We start from the raw sequence: 20,447 nt of genomic DNA, 5'->3' as shown, positions 1-20,447 counted from the left end.
TTTATCAATAGAATTTTGTTAATTTGTTTTGGAGAAATGAAACAATTGCCATTAAGAGCATAAGCTTTGCAAGGTATGTTCATTTGATGATAAGAAAATTCAGGCTGGAAGCCTGACACTTTTAACAGCTTCAGATGGTGTTAAAAATAGATGCAAGCATGACTGCTTATTGATATAACAAATGTAACTACTGCAACCAACTATAACTTTTACAACTATATTATAACAAACATTTATATACTGAAGAAGTGAATAAGCTTGAGAGGAAGTATGATCCAAATACACACTTTAAGATAGAATTAACATTTGTTAGCAGAAGTAAAACATGTAGCATCAAAAGACATCGTCAGAAACACACAATATTCCCTCTGTGGACTGTGCTGAGCACTTTCAGAACTTGATTGGCTGCAGCCCTTTGACAGAGCAGAAACTTTGCCTGCATTGTTTTATCAGATTTCACACTGAAAAATTATGCTGACACCATAGTTGAGTCAGTGAAAATCATAATGTGAAGCCAACTCAAGCATGAGGCTCACAGCTGCAGCTTAACTTAGCTTGGCTTGGAAAATGTCTTTTAAAAACTGTTAGCCACACCAGAGCTCTGCTCCTATAGGAGCTCTGACACGTTGACTGGCATGCCCTCTGTATATGAAACTGAATGCATTAAATAGTATTATAGAGACATAAGAAGTACTTGCAAAACCATCTGTTAATAAACAGTGTATCACTTGTCCCAAACACCATCCTATTTAAAGTTTTACTTTGTTAGTGTATCAGTGAGATACTGGCCTTTAGGTCTTCTGCCCAGTGTTTCAGACTTCCAAGTGAGGCTGTATCTGTAGCAGAAGGTGGCGCAGACCAACAAGGTGCTGAGTGTGATGAAGGAATAAAACTTAGCCATAGAAACATCTGACCTGGAATGCAAATAAAAATATAATCATTTTTTAGATTCCTGTCAATAGTAAGTGAAGAATAGCTCAGATTTCATCATAGCAGTACAGTCACTTGGTACAGTAACTTAAGACAGTATTCATCTGGTTAATCATTAGGTATTTCTTGTAATCCATATGGTCATGATTCCAAATTCAATAGGCATGTACCACAGTGAGTTGCTTCTTCCAACAAGTGGCAAGATTCCTTTGATTAAGGGTCACAAATAAAGCCTTCTTTTAAGTAAAAGCACTGGAGCAGTTAAAAGTTCATTTGGTTTAAAAACCTCACCAACTCCAGCTATCTTTTATACAGAAACAGAAGGTAAAACGCCACAGGAATTGCAGTGTGAAGCAGGTGTTATCCATTGTTTACTTTCAGCCTGCAGGCTGGGATAAAAGGATTCTCTCTAAACACTTCTTACATAGTTAAATTAGTTTGTTAACATGGCCAAAGCAATTCTCTCAAGTGTCTGGTGTGCTGGAGAAGTGCAGATGGGATAATGTTCAAATTTGATTTTCATTTCCATCCGTGGAAATCCTTTATTGTCAGCAGGGGGCCGTGGAAATAGGATTTCTGCAGGATAGGTGCAAGTGGCACAAACTGAATGTAAACAGTCACAAGGGAAGCATCTGGCTTTCTGGGTCTCGCACGAACATGGAGTTAAAGCAGGTGAGGCCTCACAAGCTGAAAAACACCCTGCTTGCTTTCAAGCAGAGGTTCTGAAGAAGCAAAATCTTTAAAAATGTGCAGATAACTTCTGTCTTTATCTATGAATCATCTGTACAGAGAAAGAACACAGTATCTTGCCTTCTTGTTTTTGTACTATCAAGTATATTTCAAACAACAACAACAACAAAAACCCAACAACAAAAACAAACAAACAAACAAAAAAAAAAGTAAAAAAGGAAGACCAAAAGGAGGATCTAATATATTAAATAAAAATCCATTAGAAATATCCACTAGCTGTTATCTTTCTGTTACACCATATGTACGGACTGCAAAGACTGTTTTTAAATCCCAAAAGCTGAAATAGATAAGAAAAGCTGTTGGGCTGTTTTCATCATTGAAGCAAAGGCAGGGTCAGGCTCTGAGCAACCTGATGTAGCTGTAGGTGTCCCTGTTCATTGCAGGGGGGTTGGACTGGGTGGCTTTGAAGGGTCCCTTCTAACTCAAACAATTCTATGATTCTTGGATATTTCTGAAGATTCTCAGCTCACCGATGTTTATTTACAAATAGTATTGTTCTTTTTCTTGTAACTTCCTCATTGTTTTCAGATTATGTAGCAGGTGTTTATTTTGTAGACTAGTAGAAAATGGAAAAGTCATGGATTTCAAGAATGACGCCGGAATAATTTCTGAGTTAGAGCTAGGTTGGAGTGGAAACATTGGAAACACCTGAGCCAAAGGAATTGCTGAGCAAAAATATTTTTAAAATATAAACCGTCCGCATTTTTTTCCATTTTGATCCGACACCATCACACTTTCTTTTTGAACATTAAAAAAGACAATAACCTGTAGTTTCGAGTTAATATCCTCACTCTGAACAGGTAAGTGGCATCATGACTAAAAGGCCGAGCCATGTGGTTTTGAGAAGTGCTGTTTAAAATCTGATACTGCTCATTCAGTCCTTCCTTTGAACTGTTCTCAAGCTCAAAACAGGATCTGTAATTCTGAACAACAACAACAACAAGTTATTGCTGAACTAGCTCTGAAAAGCAATTCAACACAAAGACTGATTTAGTCATTCTTTCTTTTTTTGCTTTTTAATTTGTGGGCAGTGGTTAAAAATGATGAACGGATTCTGTTGTGTAAATGTACAAATTAGATGTCCTATGAACATAAATGATCTAATTCAGTCCCTTCACAGCACTATTAAGAAACTGCCAATAACTTCCCAAACACAAATATCAGTTCTTAAAGGAACTATTTCTCCTAAGGTCATCACCTTAGGGAATTTGCTGATCTTATTGTGGTCAGTCTGCACTCAGTTTATCTTATTCAGCCTCTACTATACAGACCTTGTCTACTACTACACAGAAAAGACGGAATGTAAAAAGCGAGCGAACTTGGAAATGCCTCCGAATTTACATCTGATGCTTCAGAAGATATTTTCCTTGATCAGAAAGGGTGACGAAGATGATTCATAATTATGGCTGAATTCCAGACAAGAAAATCTCATGCAGACAGGACAAAGCAGTAGCTCTGTGATATTATATGTTATATAATCTATGTCTATATATATTTTATCTTTTCCCATCCAGCTTGGCTGCTTGATGGTTACAAAACAAAACAATATGTCATGGTTTATACATTCTCTTTATGTTCTTTCCGACTCCTAACGCTTGTGAGTTCCTGGGAATCTAGTCAATCAGCAAAAATAAAATTATTACTTACTCTAGATTCATTATAAGGTTGTATTATCTGTGTAGATTTATATACAGCATCTGTGTTTCGTTTGATTTGGCTTAAATATTGATTGTCATTCTACTGAAAAAGAAGGAAATGTCCTCACTTTACTCATAAAGAGATTGGGCAGAATTTCTCTGGACAAGACAGTGTGAATTAGTGAGTATTGTTTTATTTTCTCTATGGAGAGAAGACGGTCTGAAATTTCAAGTTTTTTAAGCTGCATTTTCCAAATCAGATTCTAAATGCAGATTCTTTTTCCTTTCAGTGTATTGCTTTGATAACTCCCACATGCTTCATTTTTCATATTGAATACAATGTTAAATCTAGTATAAATTTAAAATGTTAAACTTCTAAATCCATCCATTCAGATTAAAGAAATCTCAACATGTGTAAGAACAGTCCTATTTTCCATGTAGACCATTATGCACAAAATACTTCAATAGCATTCTCAGTAGTTGGCTTACTTTTTTCATGGATGAAGTGTACCCATCGTCAGTTCTGCCTTTTATCTCCCATAATACAAAATTTGCTTCAACATTTCTAACACAAATATCACCATCATATCTGTAAAACATGGAATGTGATCCTAATTAGAACAGAAGAAACACATACAGCCTTTGTATTTCTAACTGTGCATGGATCAGTAAGCATGTAGAGCTGCTGTGGCTGCAAAGGGTAAGGTAGGTAATCGGTGATCCTGTCTACACTGTGCAAAATGCTAAGGTGTCCTAGGGCATCTTAGAATTACAACAAGTGATTAAAACTTACATCTTAACAGCAATGTGCCTTCCTGGAGGGCAGCCAACAAAAAAGTGAGAGACCTGGTAAAAAACAAAAACAAATCACAAACCAACACATTTTAATTTACCCAGGAAACTTTCCAGAAATGAGCTTCATCACAGACTTGAGGGAGGCTGCTCACTACTAGTGGGAATAATGACTACAAGAACTATTGCACAAATCAGCATGATAATCCAGTAGTGTGGCTCCCTTCTAGTCCACAACTTATCACACCTTACTCATCTCGGACACTTTGGCATCAAGACTATTCTGTGAACTTTCCTCCTTTTATATCTATTCTTGAAAAGTCTTTGTTATTTTACATCACGTTAATTAAAGGGGATGCTATACTGTGAAATCCTCTTGACAGTAGGTCAGGAATTGGTGGGAGGCATTGTTACTGTATTTTTTTCAAGCTACAGTGCCTACCTGATGCTGTAATTCACATGCATTTTCAACAGCACGAGGCTTCAGTTCAGCTGACATAACACCACTGGTCAGTTCTCTACAAAAGAATCCCCCCACCCAAACAAGAGTTCATGTTATAATTTATTTTGAAATCAGTCGTTAACACCAAAGTAACTTAATTACAGTAATAGCAAGGTAATTTCATTTGGAGGCAAGAAGCACTAATTATTATTACTTACTGTTACTTTATTATCACATCACCTACAATTCAATGTCTCTTTTACTCTCACTGTAGTAATTCAGGCATTATGGGGTTACAGGTGGATGTTTGAAACTGAGTCAGCTCTAGTAGTTAGTAATTTTAGATGCTTACTGATTCCAGAGAATCAAGTTTGACATTATTAGACCGCCGGGTTACTTTTGAATAACACAGTAGCTACCCAAGGATGGAATATTTTGTTTTCATTTTTATTTGAGTTTGCAGATAAATGACACTGTGAAAAGCAGAAAAGCGAAGTTTGGGTGGGAGACTGATCAATGTAATGGGAGATTTAAAATTGCTTATCACTGAACCCACTACCAGGGTGAGTACAATCTGGAATTAGGCAGATGGAGATGAGCAGAGTTACATTCTATCCTATTTCACATTTTGTGAACTCTGGCTTCTATTGAAGCCAAAATTAAAGGCATGAGACAACCTGCTGTGGCACTGAATCTGAAGTCTGTCAGAGACTGCTGACCGAGGCAGCCCTGATATGCAGTACTTACCAAATTCTGGTGTAGTTTTCCATAAATAAATCAATTTCAGAAAATCATCAGACCTTGAAAAGTGTACTGAAGACACCCAATGGTATTTCCCATCTATGATCTGATATTCTGAAATGGCAAGGCTTGTTCATGAGTATTTTTAGCACTCCTTGAAGGAGAGCATTAAGAGTTGAATTGGCAGCTTGATTCAAAAGTTTGAAAGCATAACTATTTTTGACAAAGGAATAATCAGGCTACTTTGTGCTTTGATGCAGAGCATCACAATGATATCATCAGATGCATATAGTGCTCTTTATAGCTCTATACTTCAAGATATTAATGTTAAGACATTTGTCCTTGAGTCTTTGACTGAAATCAACTGCACAATATTTATAACTTGCCAAGAAGAAATCCATTTTGACTGATTGGGATGGAGGAAAAAAAAAAAAAAAGGCGGAATGGCACATCTACACAAATTGTAAAAGTTTGTAAATCATCACTGAAGGCAGCAGTTGATACTGAAAGAAAAACTGAACAGCATGCTGTTGGGAGAGAGCGGGGAGAACAAATTCTGAAGTAATCAGACATCTCCAAACGAAGGGCTTAAAGACAGACTTGTATCACATAGACAGTAGGGAAGTCACTTGCCTGAAAGAAACCAGATTTGACTGCATAGTGACGCATGCACAAAACACAAGCAGAACTGTCTCAAAAACCGCAAATAATTTCTACCTCTGAAGTAGGCTTGATTTATACTCTGAGTTAGAAGGACGTAGAGGCATCAAATCTCTTACAGTCTTTCTCCCAGATGGAGATGTAAGATGTAGGGGCCTGCCAGTGGTAGAGCTACTGATAGATTTTAGGTTGCTTCACTGAGTGGCAGTGAGATTCTTGTGGGTCACAGTTGGTAGCAGCGAAAATGTGTGCTCACTGAATGAACTGTGGGAGCTGGGTACACAGGTCAGTGAAAAGGCAGAGGAACTGAATGCCTTCTTCAGCTTAGTCTTTACCAGCAAGACTGGACTTCAGGAATCCTAGGTCCTAGAAATCGGGGGTAAAACTGGAGCAAAGAAGTGCACTGTTTATCATATTGGATATCCTGTTAATCTGAGCTCAAACTCCAGTGTTTCAAAGGAGAGCGAAAAGAAACACACCTTCCCTTACGGTAATTTGGCCATTAAGTGTTGGGGAAAACCATACCTTTCTAATTCCTACAGCACATCCAGTGGAACACATAAGCATTATCTTAAATTATATTCATTTTCTTGTGCAAAGTTGTAAGAATTATGAAAATGTTGAGTGCAACAGCCTCTTTTATTAAAATACAAAAAACAAACTGATTTCTTAGGCCTCAGATTGTAAAACCTCTTCACTCACCAAATGATTTGATTGTAAATCCTTCCCAGTATTTTTATACTCCTTTTGAATGGTGAATATCAGAAGAGGACACAACTATCTAAGCCTCAGCTTTATCAATACTATACATCAGTGCAGCTTGATATTTTAGTTCTTATTCATATTCCCTATGTTATACGTACACCAAATCCTTACAGAGTCTTTGCCAGAGCACTGTACTAAAGTTACGCACTGAGGTGCTGACTCTAACAGCAGCTGAAGTCATCTCCCTCAGACAATGGCTTAGTTCAGTCATGTGGTACACTTACTGATCTCCTGCATATCTTTGTAGGAAGAATGGCTCTTGATTTGCATGCATTATGTAAGGTTTAGAGTCTGGAAAGTCTCTACAATATTAATAAAAAGGCCTACCAAATGAGAGAAATTTCTTTAGCCTCCTGCTAAAGGCTACCAATTTGTCATCAACTCATTCACATTAAAAAGACATCAGCATCTTGCTTGTCATAGGGACATTTCCATTTCTAAAAAAAGGTGGTTAATAGTCAGAACTATCACTTCAGTAACTTGAGTGTCAACACTATTAGAAATGGAGAGATTGGAATAAACCTGTATGCAAATCCACAACAAAAATGAGCATAAGAAAGTTAGGATTGGTTTCCAACCCAAGATCCTCTTATGTGAATATAACCTAGGGATATAAGTTTGTTTAGCAGCTGAACCTTCACCCACGAATATATAAATGCTGAAAACCCTACCAGTATCAGCATTAAAAAAAAAAAATGAATCTATGTATTAGGTGGACACAGTTTTTCCAAGTAGGCTGCATATACCCCTCCCTGAGGTATATAAGCAAGCATCAGTATCTGCCCATTAGCAATATTAACATTATTATTTATATAATAATGGTCACATTAGCTAGTGAAGTTCTGATGTGCTTTTAACTCCTACTTATCAAAACTACACTATCAAATTTACATCTACTATATACATTTTCTGATACTCACAACGCCTGTGTATAATTGGATTCTAAAATATTGTCAGTTTGATGAGAAAATGTAAATTCCTATAAAAGAATAAAGAAAAATAATTAGTAAAAATCTTTTGACCACAGCAGTGCTTTTAGAGAGACAAAGGATATCTTCATGATAGCTGGAGAATCTGAAAAAATGTCCAGTTCTACTTCTGTAATTTGTTTTTATGGCTTTTCCACAGTGCCAACGACAGGTGACAGACAATCTTTTCCCTCTCTGTGTGGTTCTGACTTGCCCAAACAGTGTATCTGGGAATCACCTACTCTAAAATAGGTATCCAAACTATGGGCGACATGCACAAACCAGGAGCCATCACGTAATTAAGAAAAATTCCCTGGCACAAAAAAATAAGCCTTGAACCTCTGCATTCTTCATGTTCTTCTGTAAAAGGTACCCACAAGTCTATTCTCAGCCTAAGCAATGCAGTTCCTCCCTGAAACATCTGAGGCACTGTCATGCCTGCAGTGTGTTTTCAAGGACTGCACAACTCAGCATCCTCATTCCCATTTCCTGCCTTCTCCTTGATTCTGCACACAGACACTTATGATTTGCTGTCTTCAAGAGGTCCTGACCGTATGCATAGTAGCTATGTGGTCACCTCTACTTGAATGCCAATCCTATTCCACTGTAGTCAGCTCTAAAAAAAAAAAAGTTTTTTTTTTTCTAATCAGTCATTAGTTCACACACTCCAGCACTCAGCCACTATGGTTACCTCTTCACTCTCAACCTTTCATGGGAAAGAAATCCAGCAAGTATGGATGAGAATTCTATGAGAACAGGTACAGGGAGAGCTGTAAGACAAGGATAGGAAGACAAACGAAAGAAAGGAAGAGCAAGGAGCCATGGTCAACGGACAGTAGAATTACAAAGCTGCCTAAATCCTCAACTGTTCCTTCTTCATAGGCACAGCACAGGGAAGCAAGGGCCACCTAAGAATACTGCAAAAAATTTCCTTCAACATTTTCAAACCCAGTCTGCACTTTATGGCCAGCCATTCTCACATAGATTAGAGGAAAGAAGGGATGTCTATGACATCATGGGAAATGAATCCAAATCCATTTCAAGGGAGGTTGCGAGGTTATACATCATGGCACTGAGACAGCGCTGGAAACAGACCATTCACTCTCTCTCCTCAGTGATGACCACAGAGCTGTGTTTAGGGGAAGCATGAGGTGTGTGTTGTGAACAACAAGCAATGGCAGCTGATTCTGCCTCCAGCCTTCTCTCATCAGATCTTCCTCCTCTACAGCAATTACTTTTGCCATTTCACAGCTCTTCAGTTAATGACCTTTCCTGAGTTTAGCCAGAACAATAGTGCATAGGTCGGTGTTTTCATACTAGAGGTTGAGCCTCAGTTACAGCTTTATTTCTGAGGTAGCCAGTTGGGAGACAGTGAGCTTGTACAGGGTGAGGGAAGGACTTAAATTCTTGAGAAACAGCAGTTACTTCACAACAGACTGTGACTACGGTATACACATCCAAACTAGCAGGTTACTTAAGCAGGAGAGAGACACTTTTGAGATGTATGGATGTAACAGGCATATGTGGCGGGGTTTTGATAGCAGGAGGCTGCAAGGATAGCCTATGTGAGAAGAACCCAGAAGCTGCCCCGCGTTTGATAAAAGACAGTTCCAGTGGTGCCTAAAAGGACCCACCGATGGCCAGAGGTGAGCCACTGTGCACTGCTGGTGGCGATTCTGGGAGGGCAGATCTAAGAAAACAAAAGATACTGTGCCACAGCAGCTGTGAGAGAGGGGTGAGGAAATGTGGGAGAAGCAGCCTTGCAGCCACCAAAGTCAGCATAAGCATGCTTACAAATGCAGGCTCTCTCTTTAGAAGTAATCACTATGAAAGCTGCTTCAGTAAAAACACTTGACCTCCTCTCACGGAACCATCAGTATGACTTTGTGTGGTACCTTCAGTTGGAGGGATTTTACTCCCCCAGCTCCTGTCTAGCAGTTCAGAGTTGCGAGAGACGTGGGAAGCCTGACTGCCAGTGAAGACTGAGGCAAAAAACTCGTTGAGTATCTCAGCTTTCTCCATGTCGGTTGTTACCTCTCTTCTCATTAACTAATGGGGATACACTCTCCTTTGCCTGTCTCTTCTAACCAATGTTTCTATAGAATTCCTTCTTGTTATTTTTTACATCCCTTGCCACGTTCAGTTCCAGCTGTGCCTTGGCTTTCCTGATCCCACCTTTGCACATCTGGACAGCATCCTTGTATTCTTCCCAGGCCACATGTCTGTTTCTACTGCTTAAGCATTTCCTTCTCAATGATGCTGTGATTATAATCTGAAAATGAATGCCTTAAAACATCAGAAATTCTTTGATGTACTGAAAAACATATTATTGCCATGCCTATTTTTCTCTTGGGAAAAATTAGTTCTCACATTGTTAGTCAAATGCAATTGGTAAAACCAAATAAAATTATCTTCCTGTTACAAATACTAAGGATGAAAGCCTCAGTTTTCTTGTTAGAAACACACTGAGTAGAGGGGTGCAGGTTAGAATCATGCTGATAGGAGTGCAAGTTAATTGTATCCAAGTAACAGTTTGCTAAATACTTTCTTGGTGCGTCTTTCCATCAAAAATTAATATTTCAGTATTAACAGACCAATGAATTGAATAGATATTCTTGTATTGTCATTTACAAGATTGCTTCAATGGTCTCTTACTTTACATTTATTTACCACTTACTAAAAAAAGAAAGTTAATAACTACTTAAAATAAAATATACTTAACCGAGAATAATCTGGTGGATAGTGCTCCCATCAGACATTTCTGGTTGTGTTGATCCAGACACATGAAGATATCCATTATCCATGCTGTTTTTACAGGTGTAGCAAACACATCATCCCACAGCAGTCCAGAAGATAATGCTGAATTTATGTATATCATCCTCATAGCAGAACTGTGAGGAACAGGTAAGCAAAAATCTCCTAAGCCCCAAAGTTGTCTGCCTTCATTATAAAATGCCAGAAAAAATAGTCTGGAGGAGCTGCAGGCATTGCAAATAAGTGACATTGTCACTTCGCATGGGACTGAGTCACAGCTAACAGTTGTTACAGTTAAAGAAGCAGTGTTTGGAAAACTGACGATCTTCACTAAGCTTGCAGTATCTGCTATTTTATTAAATGCTTCATTGTATCCAACATACAGCTCAGTAGACATCCCTGCTGCCCAAGTACTTAATTGTTTTCCACTCTGTTAAAAAAAAATGAACACAATGATTATGTAAACACTATCTTCTCATAAGGTTCATATCAGGGACGTACGCTAAGAAATCAAGATGTTCTGGGAAACATTTTCAACTAATGTAACTGCCAAAGCTGCATTGAAGTCAATTTACAAATTTAAGCCGTGAGTCTAGAAACAATGTCAAATGGCTGCATAACGTCACACAGAGCCACGGAGTGTGGACCCTATTTCAGAATGTCTTTAAATAAATTTGTTGCTGTCTGGTAATTTCTAATTCTCACCCTAGCCTAAGAACGATTTAAAAGAGATCTAAAATAGATGTATCCAGACATTTAATGAAGATCATCCATATCTTAAATGCCAAATGAGAACTGTGAATAACTCACCTGCACTGGATAAACAGATGAACACCAATATCTTGAATGCATTCGAAGTATTTCTTCTCCCCCACCTTTCCCATAGCCCCCATTGAGCCACCTGCAATACACAGAAGAAAACAGACTAACAGGAGCTAATGTGAAACCACACTGCAGTTGATGACTGGAGCCACTGATGATCCAGCAAGGATTGTGTTGATAAGCAATAAGAGAAAACCATGCGTAACAGAAATAGTCTATAACAATATGTCCAGTTTCTGCAGTACACAGCGTAATAACAGATCTGATGGATGCAAGAGTCAACATCCCTGAAGAAGGTGACTTCTTCAAAATTAAGGCCCAAGTAGTTCAGGATACAGCAGGGCTGATACAAACTTAGAACAGAAACAAAAAATCAGTTCAGTATAAAGGAGATCTAGGAGGAATATAAGCTTTGTAACTTTGGCTTCTGAAGAAAATGTGATAGAGGACACTTTTCCTATACTTGCAGACTGTCTGGATTTCCTAAGATGCTGCTGACCTTCAGAGGAGACAGCAAATTTTTAGCAAAAATTTAATGAAACTGCGAGTCTGTGCAAGGCCCCAAAAGTAAGAGAAGCTGGCAGATCAGTTGAGATTGGTTTTGCTTCTTCTTCTCTCTTAGTCTGAAATTTCAGACAGCGGTAACCATCTTGACCAGTCTGACTAGAATTTGAATTAGTCTGCTGGCCCTGTGGTCTCAACAATGATGCTGGATTATGGGACACTTGTTGTTACACCTCAGACGTGTTTTTCTGCTAACAGATGCATCAACTTTCGGACTTATGGCAGTAAATTAAATATTGGAAAAGAACAAAATGATCCAAATTCTGTTCTTGTTGATAAGAATGCTGCTGGCTTCAATAAAAAAAGTTGCTGCAAAATATCCAAGTGTGTATGAGAAGATTTCGGTGAATCAATAGACTCACTGTTAAAATAAATTACAAAGCAATTTTATTTTCTCTTCCTTGATTATTCTGCACTTCAGTTCTTTCAAAAAGGAATAGTCAAAAAGACAAAAAAGAATACCAGAACTCATATAAATAAGAAACAGTCTACAGAAATGGCCAGAATGTTGTGTTCCCACTTCACGAGGTGGGGCAGGGGAGGATTAGTTTAGTTCTGCTGTGAAAAATGTTACAGAAAAAAGCCCATCTCTGATTACAGCAGCTTTTGACACGGAGTGTTGCTATGTTGCCATCTAGCGATTACACAGTTAGATACAACTGATGAAGATGCCTGAGAGCAAACCAAACCTACCTAACAAGTATTTAAAACACCCCTGTTAAAACCATACTCACTTCTTGCAGTATCATACCCAGTATTCGTTATATGCTGAGAGTCAATTCTTCAATAAATAGAAAGTACAGTCACAAAATAGTAGCGAGCATGTTATAAGGTGTTCAGAGAGTAAAACAGGAGTAAATAAAAGACAGATGGCAAATACAGTCACAGGAAATGTCTGCAGTTGAGAATCCTCTGTAAAATGTAAACCCAGAGTAATTTTCATTATCTTGTGCAAAAATTTAGCTGATATATTTGGATTAGCTTCACTGGAGGTCTATGTAGGTTAAAATTTTACAGATAATAAAATAGGTGACAAATACCTTTGCGAAATATTAGTCCTTATACTTTCACATGACTGTCATTTACTGGCTTGATCTATTTTCTTATGAACTCACAATCAGATAAACTGTGACTTTTTTTCTCACTGCTGTTTTGTTTTTTTTTCGCAGCACGTTGGAACGTATGGTGAATAGTACACACTTGTGGAAAGAAAAAAGTATTTGTCCTAAAATGCAGTAAATAGTGCTAAAAGTAGAGCAACTGACAGTAGGAGAGGCCTCATATTAGATTTATTCTTGTAAACTACTGGAAAAAAAAAAAAACCCAACCTGTGCAGACGTCTTTCATCAAGGGCTCCAGCACAGAAAAGACAGGAATAGAAGCAGATGGCATTGCCTCAGGAAACTTTTCAAATGTAAATTATCAGATACATCAATTGCCTTTTTGTCAATGTCCATACTCAAAGTCTTACCGTAATTTCTTTATTTCCAATTAAACTGACATAGTTGCCTGTGTAGTGAAAGATACATAATAATCCTTTGGAATCCTATATAGCCTTTGTAAGAAACTCCAACAAATGTCACCTGCTGGTGGATGCTGTAGTATAAAGAAGCACCTGTGTCCCCTTCAGATTTCCCTCACCTCCAGGCACTTTCTTGCTATCCTATTTCCTAGGAAATATAGGATGTGTTTGCACATGCAAACACACTGTAAAGTAAACAAGCTTTAAAAGGAGTATAAATACTTTGGTTATTATTTTATCACAAATATTTAGAACTACTGCCCTACTACCGATCATGAAGAGTATATTTAAGCATTGGTTTTTGCTGGAAGACTCACAGAAAATGACAAAATCTTAAGCAAACAGGTGAAAGAAAGATAAAAGATGTCAAAGATGTTTTGCACAAATACCAGGACTCAAACCTGAAGAAGTGCTGTGGTTTAACCTGGTAGGCAGCTAAGCACAACTCAACCATTTGCTCACTCTTTGTCCCACAGCAGAAACTCCCGCTCATGTGAGAGGTGTTCAACTCGTCAGCTCATGGGTTGAGATAAGGACAATTTGATAAGGAAGAGGGGAAAAAACAACAACAAGAAGAAAAGAATAAATAAAGAATAAAAAAACAAGTGATGCAAAGTGCAATCGCTCACCACCAGCCAACTGATGCCCAGCCAGTCCTTGAGCAGCCGCCCCTCCCAGTGAACTCTCCTCACTTTCATGATTCAGCATGGTGCTATATGGTATGGAAAGTCTCTTTGGCCAGTTTGGGTCAGCAGTCCTGGTTCTGACCTTTCCCAGCTTCTTGTGCCCCCCAGCATCCTTGCTGGCAGAGCAGTATGAGAAGTATGAAAATTATGAGGAGCTGAAAAGTCCTTGACTCAGCACAAGCACTGCTCAGTAACAACTAAAACATCGGCTCTATCAAGACTGTTTGCATCCTAAATCCAAAACACAACACCCCACCAGCTACTATCAAGAAAAATAACTCTATGAGAGCAAAATTAGGCCAACAAGCCAGAAGAGATACTGGAAGCAGTTTAGTTGACCCTGAATGACATTCTACCTGAGCTACCTTCTTTTTGTGTCACGTGAGGTAAAAATGTGCAAATCCCAAACTTAGAAGCCTAGAGGAGGGTGAATAACAGCTGGCCAGTATTTTTTTTTTTCCAAATGAAAAAGAAATGCTTGACACAATAGCTCACATAGGTTCTAAAGTTCCACGAATGGCGTGACTGAATGGGGGGACATTGAGCTTCAAGCTGGTATCTACAGCTTGATAATTAAGACTCAGCGACCATTTGTTACAGTAAAAACTTTAGGTGATTTTGGAGTCTAGTCATGCTTTCTACTCCTTGGGCTTCTGTACATACAAAGTAGAACAATTATATGCAGAGAGTTTTTTGGCACTGAACTGCATGATTATGTAAATTTAAGTATTATGGCGAATGAAACAAAGGGCAGATAAACCTGCTGATGACAAGCTGTCTTCAAAGAAAAGCAAAAAGAGCAAAATTATTACTGAAGCACAAAGTTATCCCACTGCACAAAGAAGAGGTCCAGACATGGCCACAGCCATATTTTGTATTTTGAGGAGTCACATCTCGTTGCTCTGAAAGCTGTTATTGGACTCCCTGGGTTTTTAAAGCCAGGTACCTAAAAGTTTCTCCAAATCTGGAAGTTGTTTAAAACTTGTTATCAATCCACAAAAGTGACCATGAAAACAAGAATTACATCTTCTTGCAGAGAACAAGCTATTCCCTAAAGTACTCAAATTCACAAGACTGATACCACTAGTTCAGGACTGATAATTTCTAGCTTGCATGCATTTGCTTTTTTCCTTCAATTATCCTTCTTTTTCTGTGTAGCAAAACTGTTACAAAGAAATTCTGAAGTTCTTTGGGCACTGTGTCCCTCATACTTCATTTTTGATGACATGTCTGTTGACTACTTATGGCTGAAACAACGGACACACTGATATACTTCCAAGAACACTTTCTACAATGTAGGTACAAAAAATATGAAGAAAAATGACCAAATTATTTTATTCATCGCCCTCTCTACACTTACTCATTAACAACTGTCTACAGAGCCATAAATGGAACAATTTTATAGAACATTCTATTAAAAAACAAAAAGCACCATAAATACATTACCATACCCCAATTTTGGAAGCCTCTCAGAGTGGTATGTTTTTTGCTTGAAATAGGTCTGAACAACAGGTTTCTGTCCCCAAATCTGTAACATCTTGCTGAGTATCTGAGAACTCTGTGTAAGTAGAACAAACATTTTTATTAATCATCTGTTTTTGTCCAATTAGGATAAGGTTGTTTACAACAATCTTTTCTTTCTAGAAATCCTTACGTTGGAATCAGCTCTTCTATTATAAAATATATTTTCAAACAATGGCATACTACAAAAACCATATTTAGTCAATCCATTTTAGCATATATTACACTCAGAATATAATTCTGTTATTTGTGGGGGTTTTTTGCCACATCAGAGAACAAAAAACTTTCTTAACATCTACTTATCTAATAACAAAGATGCCTTCAGAATGCAATTAGTATTGCTATTTTTTTTCCTCTTTTATTCTGTGAGAGTAATGTCAAATATGAAACAAATATGAAACAAATGTGAAAAAATCAAGATCTAATGATGACAACTTAAAATAAATAAACAACTTGTGGTGCCATGCATGCTTACTCTGTATCAGATACCACACCAAAACTGAATACTTTCTGCCATTTGTTTTGATCAGAAAGCCAGTCCTAACAAAAATTACTGTAAATATTCATCTCTATAACTAATCCATGTTGGATAACCTCGTTAGTAAATACCTAATCCAGTCTGGAGATCTATCTATACAGATCAGCCCATACAATATCTTGTTACATTTTAGGTGTGAATTAAACTAGTGAGTTGACAACACCATTTATCACATTTCATGACTTCCATAATGCTTTTAACTTATTTTCCAACAGTTTGGGATACAGGGAATCTGAAGAAGAGACTTAAATGTTACATGATATTACCACTTACAATGACTTCAGTACCATTTTCAAAAAGACTTAAATGTGACTGTATCACTAAAACCTGCTAACTCTTCTATCTATGAAACAGACAATAGGTTTCACCTCATTCCACACCTGTGTCACTGCTGCAGTATTAACTGAAGAGAAAATCTTGCAAATGTACTTTTCCTAACAGTAAAAGGAAGTAAAGATGTATGCAGACACAATATTTCAGCAAGACATTTCCACTTTCAGCTGGTAAATTTTCACAAGACATACATTTTCACTTTTTTCTTAAGTGGCATAATTTCAACTTACTTCTGATGGAAAAACTGCAGTGTGATTCAACTCAGAGGCATCTGCACTTTCGGGATCGTAAATCCACAAAATTAACTCGTAAGTATAAGAGAGACAAGAGTTAATATGTTTTGAAATATATATTAAAAATCTATCAATGTGACAACATTTCTTCTTCTGACAGCACATAAAACAACACAGCAACAACATCATCTTAAGCAACGCTGGTTCTGCAGACCAATCTTGTACATCTTGTTTCTTATTGATGTCAATGGGCAACAGCTACTGAGGGAAACAGCACACATTTTCTCAGAAATAAAGGGGGAAGAGTAAAATTCATGCAGAGGATTTTTTTTCTCCCCTGTGGCCTTCATGTTTCCCTCAGAAGCCTTTCTCATGGGTGGCACAGTTATATACAGCCTGTTCTGCTGTAGCAGTGGAAGAGAGGTTACTCACTATTAAAACAAAACAGAATTTCCTTCTTGTCAAAGAAACATTGCAAAACTGCTACTAAAATGATGCTTCCATGACCGACACGGAGGTGACGCACTGCTCTTTCAGTCAGGCAGAAGGCAAGCACCTGGAATTCCCAGGTACATGCAAAGACAACCATCATTCCGTGAGGCTCTCTCCTCCCATTTACCACAAAGTAGAGCAGTGTAAGGATGTGCACAGAGGCAGCTATGAAACAGCAGACATGCTGTAAGTTTGCAGCACACAGTTCATGCGCTGCAGTTTGCTGTTCATCTACTCAGATCAAAATGCCAAGTTGTACAATCTGTCCTTAGAACAGCGCAAACTGAGGAATCCTACAGCTGCTTTCTCAGAGGTGGGTGAATAGAACTTGAACAGAATATAAGCTTGCTTCCACACTTGTGAGCTTCCACCATTTCTAGCAGGCTGCAAACCATTTATAGAACAGTTATCTCAATTCACTTTGTTAGCATGGACATGTTCATAAGAAAAGTTTCCGTATTTCCTCAAATGATCCCAAACAAAACAAAAAGGGGGGAGAGGTAGGAAATAATTTATCTTGTAATCTCCTTATATTAAATTTGCAGATGTTATGAAATAAGGCATTTTATAAACCAGATATTAAATTACCATACCAATGGCACGTTTCATCATATTCACTGAAAGGGACACATTTTAAAAATCTCAAGTAAACACACAAGTTCAAAGAAATGAGTACAGTAGGTTGGCCAGTCTGCCAGTAGTAAGCATGAGTTTGTGTCAAAATTGTATTTCATAAGAAATGAAAGCAGTTAAAGATCTAGATACAAATATGAGGTCAAAGAATGCATTCAAAATTAAATTCACCTGGTGCTCATTTAAGAAGAGTTGATCTGCACTACAAAAACAATAAAAAATACAATATTATTAAGAAACTTTCTATTGAATAAAACTATATAATATATATATATACATACAAGTTGTACATACATTATACAATTTAAATCAATCTGCTTGTTTCAGGTGTGTACATTGTCTACAACGTTATAATACAATGTGTTCAGCATCATGGCATTGGCTGTTCCATTGCATAAACGTTTAAAGACAGATATCTATATTTGCTGGTGGTTCTCATTTAAAAATATACTCTGAGCATCATTCACAGGCTTTTTTATAACGTGGTTTCCCTCTTACCAAAAATATGCACTGCTTAAAGAAAGCATGTCTTCTGCTATAGTTCACCTAATTTAAAGTTACCAGATTAAAAAGATTGGAAGGAAGGATGCCTGCTGTATCAGAGCTATGGAGACTGAGCATTGTGCAGTGGATTGGGAGAACAATTTCCCTTTCCTGTCCCTCTTTGCAGTGACATGACAGGGAACAGAGCACTGGTCATGTTGGAAACAGGACCTCTATGCGTCCTGCACTTGTGCTGCGGCTGGAACGGGGAAAATTCATGGGCTGCAACTTGAGTGGGAGAGGTGGGGAAACTGTTAGATATCTGATGTCAGCCATACATTAGGATTGCATTACATCAAACTTCACTAAACATCCTGGATGAAATGCTAACTCCCACAAAGTCACTGCAAAAACATCAACTGCTTTCACAAATGTGGTCAATCATTCTTTCAACAATTTAAGCAGAAAAACGTAACACAGAAATGTGTTTTCATCAGCATTTGAATAAAATATTAAGAAATTAGCAATTATATTCAAATTCAATGAAAAAAATTCTCATGCGAGTTCAAAACTAAATTTGCAATTTTCAGGTGCAGACACATGTAACTTCAACTAGTGTGACTGATGTGTAAGAGCAGAAAGAAGTGTGATGTACAGTTCTTTCAGGACAAGAGACATTGCTGCCATGGCTCTTTGGCTTCATGTCAGTCATGTTTAGTGTTTGTTTTGTAAATATACCGAGTGCATTCCCTTCAGCAAAAGAAAGCAGAAAAAGCAACAGGGTGCTCTCTTTTGCAGTAATGTCTGGGAAATGCAAAGACATTCTCAAGCAACATTAACATGGATCAAAAGAGAAAGCATGCAGGGAAGTTTGCTCTGGAATTGATGGAAATAATCCAAGTACGGAACTTAGTGGCTTTCTATTTAAATAAACAGATAAAACAGCGTTGAGTGCAACCATACGATGCTTTATATTATACAGGAGTTACCAGAGGGGTTCAAATACCAAAAAGAAACCTACTGCTATGGTTACAGAATGAGGACTTTGTACACTTACCTAATAAACAAATATATGCCATTACAATATTCCTGACTAGCATTATAGACTTCTTCCTCCTATATAAATAAAGTAAGCCAAATATCGGCGAACTCCGTGGATGAAAGGAGCAAAATATGAATTATTATTATTGCCTAAAAACTACTGGTTTTATGCAGGATCTCTATGGAACTTTTGCAAGAGTTTGATGATAATCAGACTTTTCTTTTTCTTAAGGCTTGGGAATATAAGGCAATCTATCTCTGGCAGGCTTTCCTACCCTGACAACCACCAACATTCCTGTTTGGACTTACTGTATTAAAACATGTGCTCTCATGCTTCATTACCTGTTTTTTTTTAATTGATCTGCTGGCACACTCAAACAGCAGTGCACTCTCCCTCCACACAAATGGCAACTTCTGTTTAATATTTTAAATCCCTGGTTGAACACACGCTTTTAGCAGCAGCTTCGCTCTGGCACAGCGTTCCTCATGGAGATGAGAAGGGGTAGACTGATGTGTTTGCATTTTAAAATTCAAAAATCATTACTTTAACTGCATGAGAAGTACACATAGAGACTGTCTCACCTTCTTCCTTTCTCTGGAACATTCTCTGGAATCCCACAATAGCATCCAAGATACTATTTATTTCTACAATTAGCTTCTTCCAAAATATGTATTTCTGGACCCTACAAGCAAAATACCTCCACTTTCTACACTAAAGGGGAGCTTTTACTGTAACTTCAAGACCTCTTAAGCATATGTCCTTCAAAGCCTGCATCTTTTGGTGATTCATCCCCCAGTTTTCTTTGTAATCTATTGCTAGTTAGCTGCCTTCTGTGTATGGGAACTGATGAGTCACGGCCTGAACCTCTGATTGATCACCTGAGGCGAGCCATGAGTCAGCCAGAGGAGCACAGGTGAATTGCCTTCACCTGTGCTGCCGGAAGGGGTGGAGCCTGGCTGCACCCCTCCTAGACCTATTTAAGAGCTGGCTACCAGTGAGGAAGGATTTCATCTGGAGATCCCCTCTTCTGGTGTTTTTTGTAGATGAGCCTAGCATACAGGTAAGCCTTCCATTTATTCTCTTTTGCTATCATAATCTACTTCGCCTAACTCTGTTTATTTTGTGATTGTAACACCTTA

At 37.9% G+C, this 20,447-nt stretch overlaps 1 protein-coding gene across 1 annotated transcript; it reads right to left on the bottom strand.

The window, feature by feature from the left end:
• Positions 1 to 20,097, bottom strand: CATSPERE (catsper channel auxiliary subunit epsilon). The gene is made up of 13 exons (XM_042818186.1): positions 20,038 to 20,097; positions 19,650 to 19,756; positions 17,955 to 17,985; positions 16,656 to 16,730; positions 15,485 to 15,591; positions 11,250 to 11,340; positions 10,408 to 10,869; positions 7,638 to 7,696; positions 4,552 to 4,627; positions 4,111 to 4,163; positions 3,807 to 3,906; positions 2,446 to 2,603; positions 1 to 914 (listed from the first exon to the last, which is right to left on the bottom strand). The coding sequence occupies exons 1-13, from the start codon at positions 20,095 to 20,097 to the stop codon at positions 758 to 760; spliced, it is 1,536 nt and encodes a 511-aa protein (XP_042674120.1). The 3' UTR covers positions 1 to 757.
• Between the last annotated feature and the right edge of the window lie 350 nt (positions 20,098 to 20,447).

Source organism: Centrocercus urophasianus, unplaced genomic scaffold (assembly GCF_019232065.1).
Source record: "Centrocercus urophasianus isolate 14NV4802_14NV808 unplaced genomic scaffold, USGS_Curo_1.0 seq_10, whole genome shotgun sequence".
NCBI classification, from domain to species: domain Eukaryota; kingdom Metazoa; phylum Chordata; class Aves; order Galliformes; family Phasianidae; genus Centrocercus; species Centrocercus urophasianus.
Note: the sequence above shows the minus strand (reverse complement) of the source record. Positions and strands in the feature narration are given on the sequence as shown.

Excerpts from the sequence above, each read along its gene's own strand:
- CATSPERE (XM_042818186.1), bottom strand. The coding sequence starts at position 20,097 with ATGAATCACCAAAAGATGCAGGCTTTGAAGGACATATGCTTAAGAGGT. Across the intron at positions 19,757-20,037 it reads TAAGAGGTCTTGAAGTTACA|CGTGTGTTCAACCAGGGATT; the intron begins GTAAAAGCTCCC and ends TGCTGCTAAAAG. Across the intron at positions 16,731-17,954 it reads TCTTCTTAAATGAGCACCAG|TTAATTTTGTGGATTTACGA; the intron begins GTGAATTTAATT and ends TATACTTACGAG.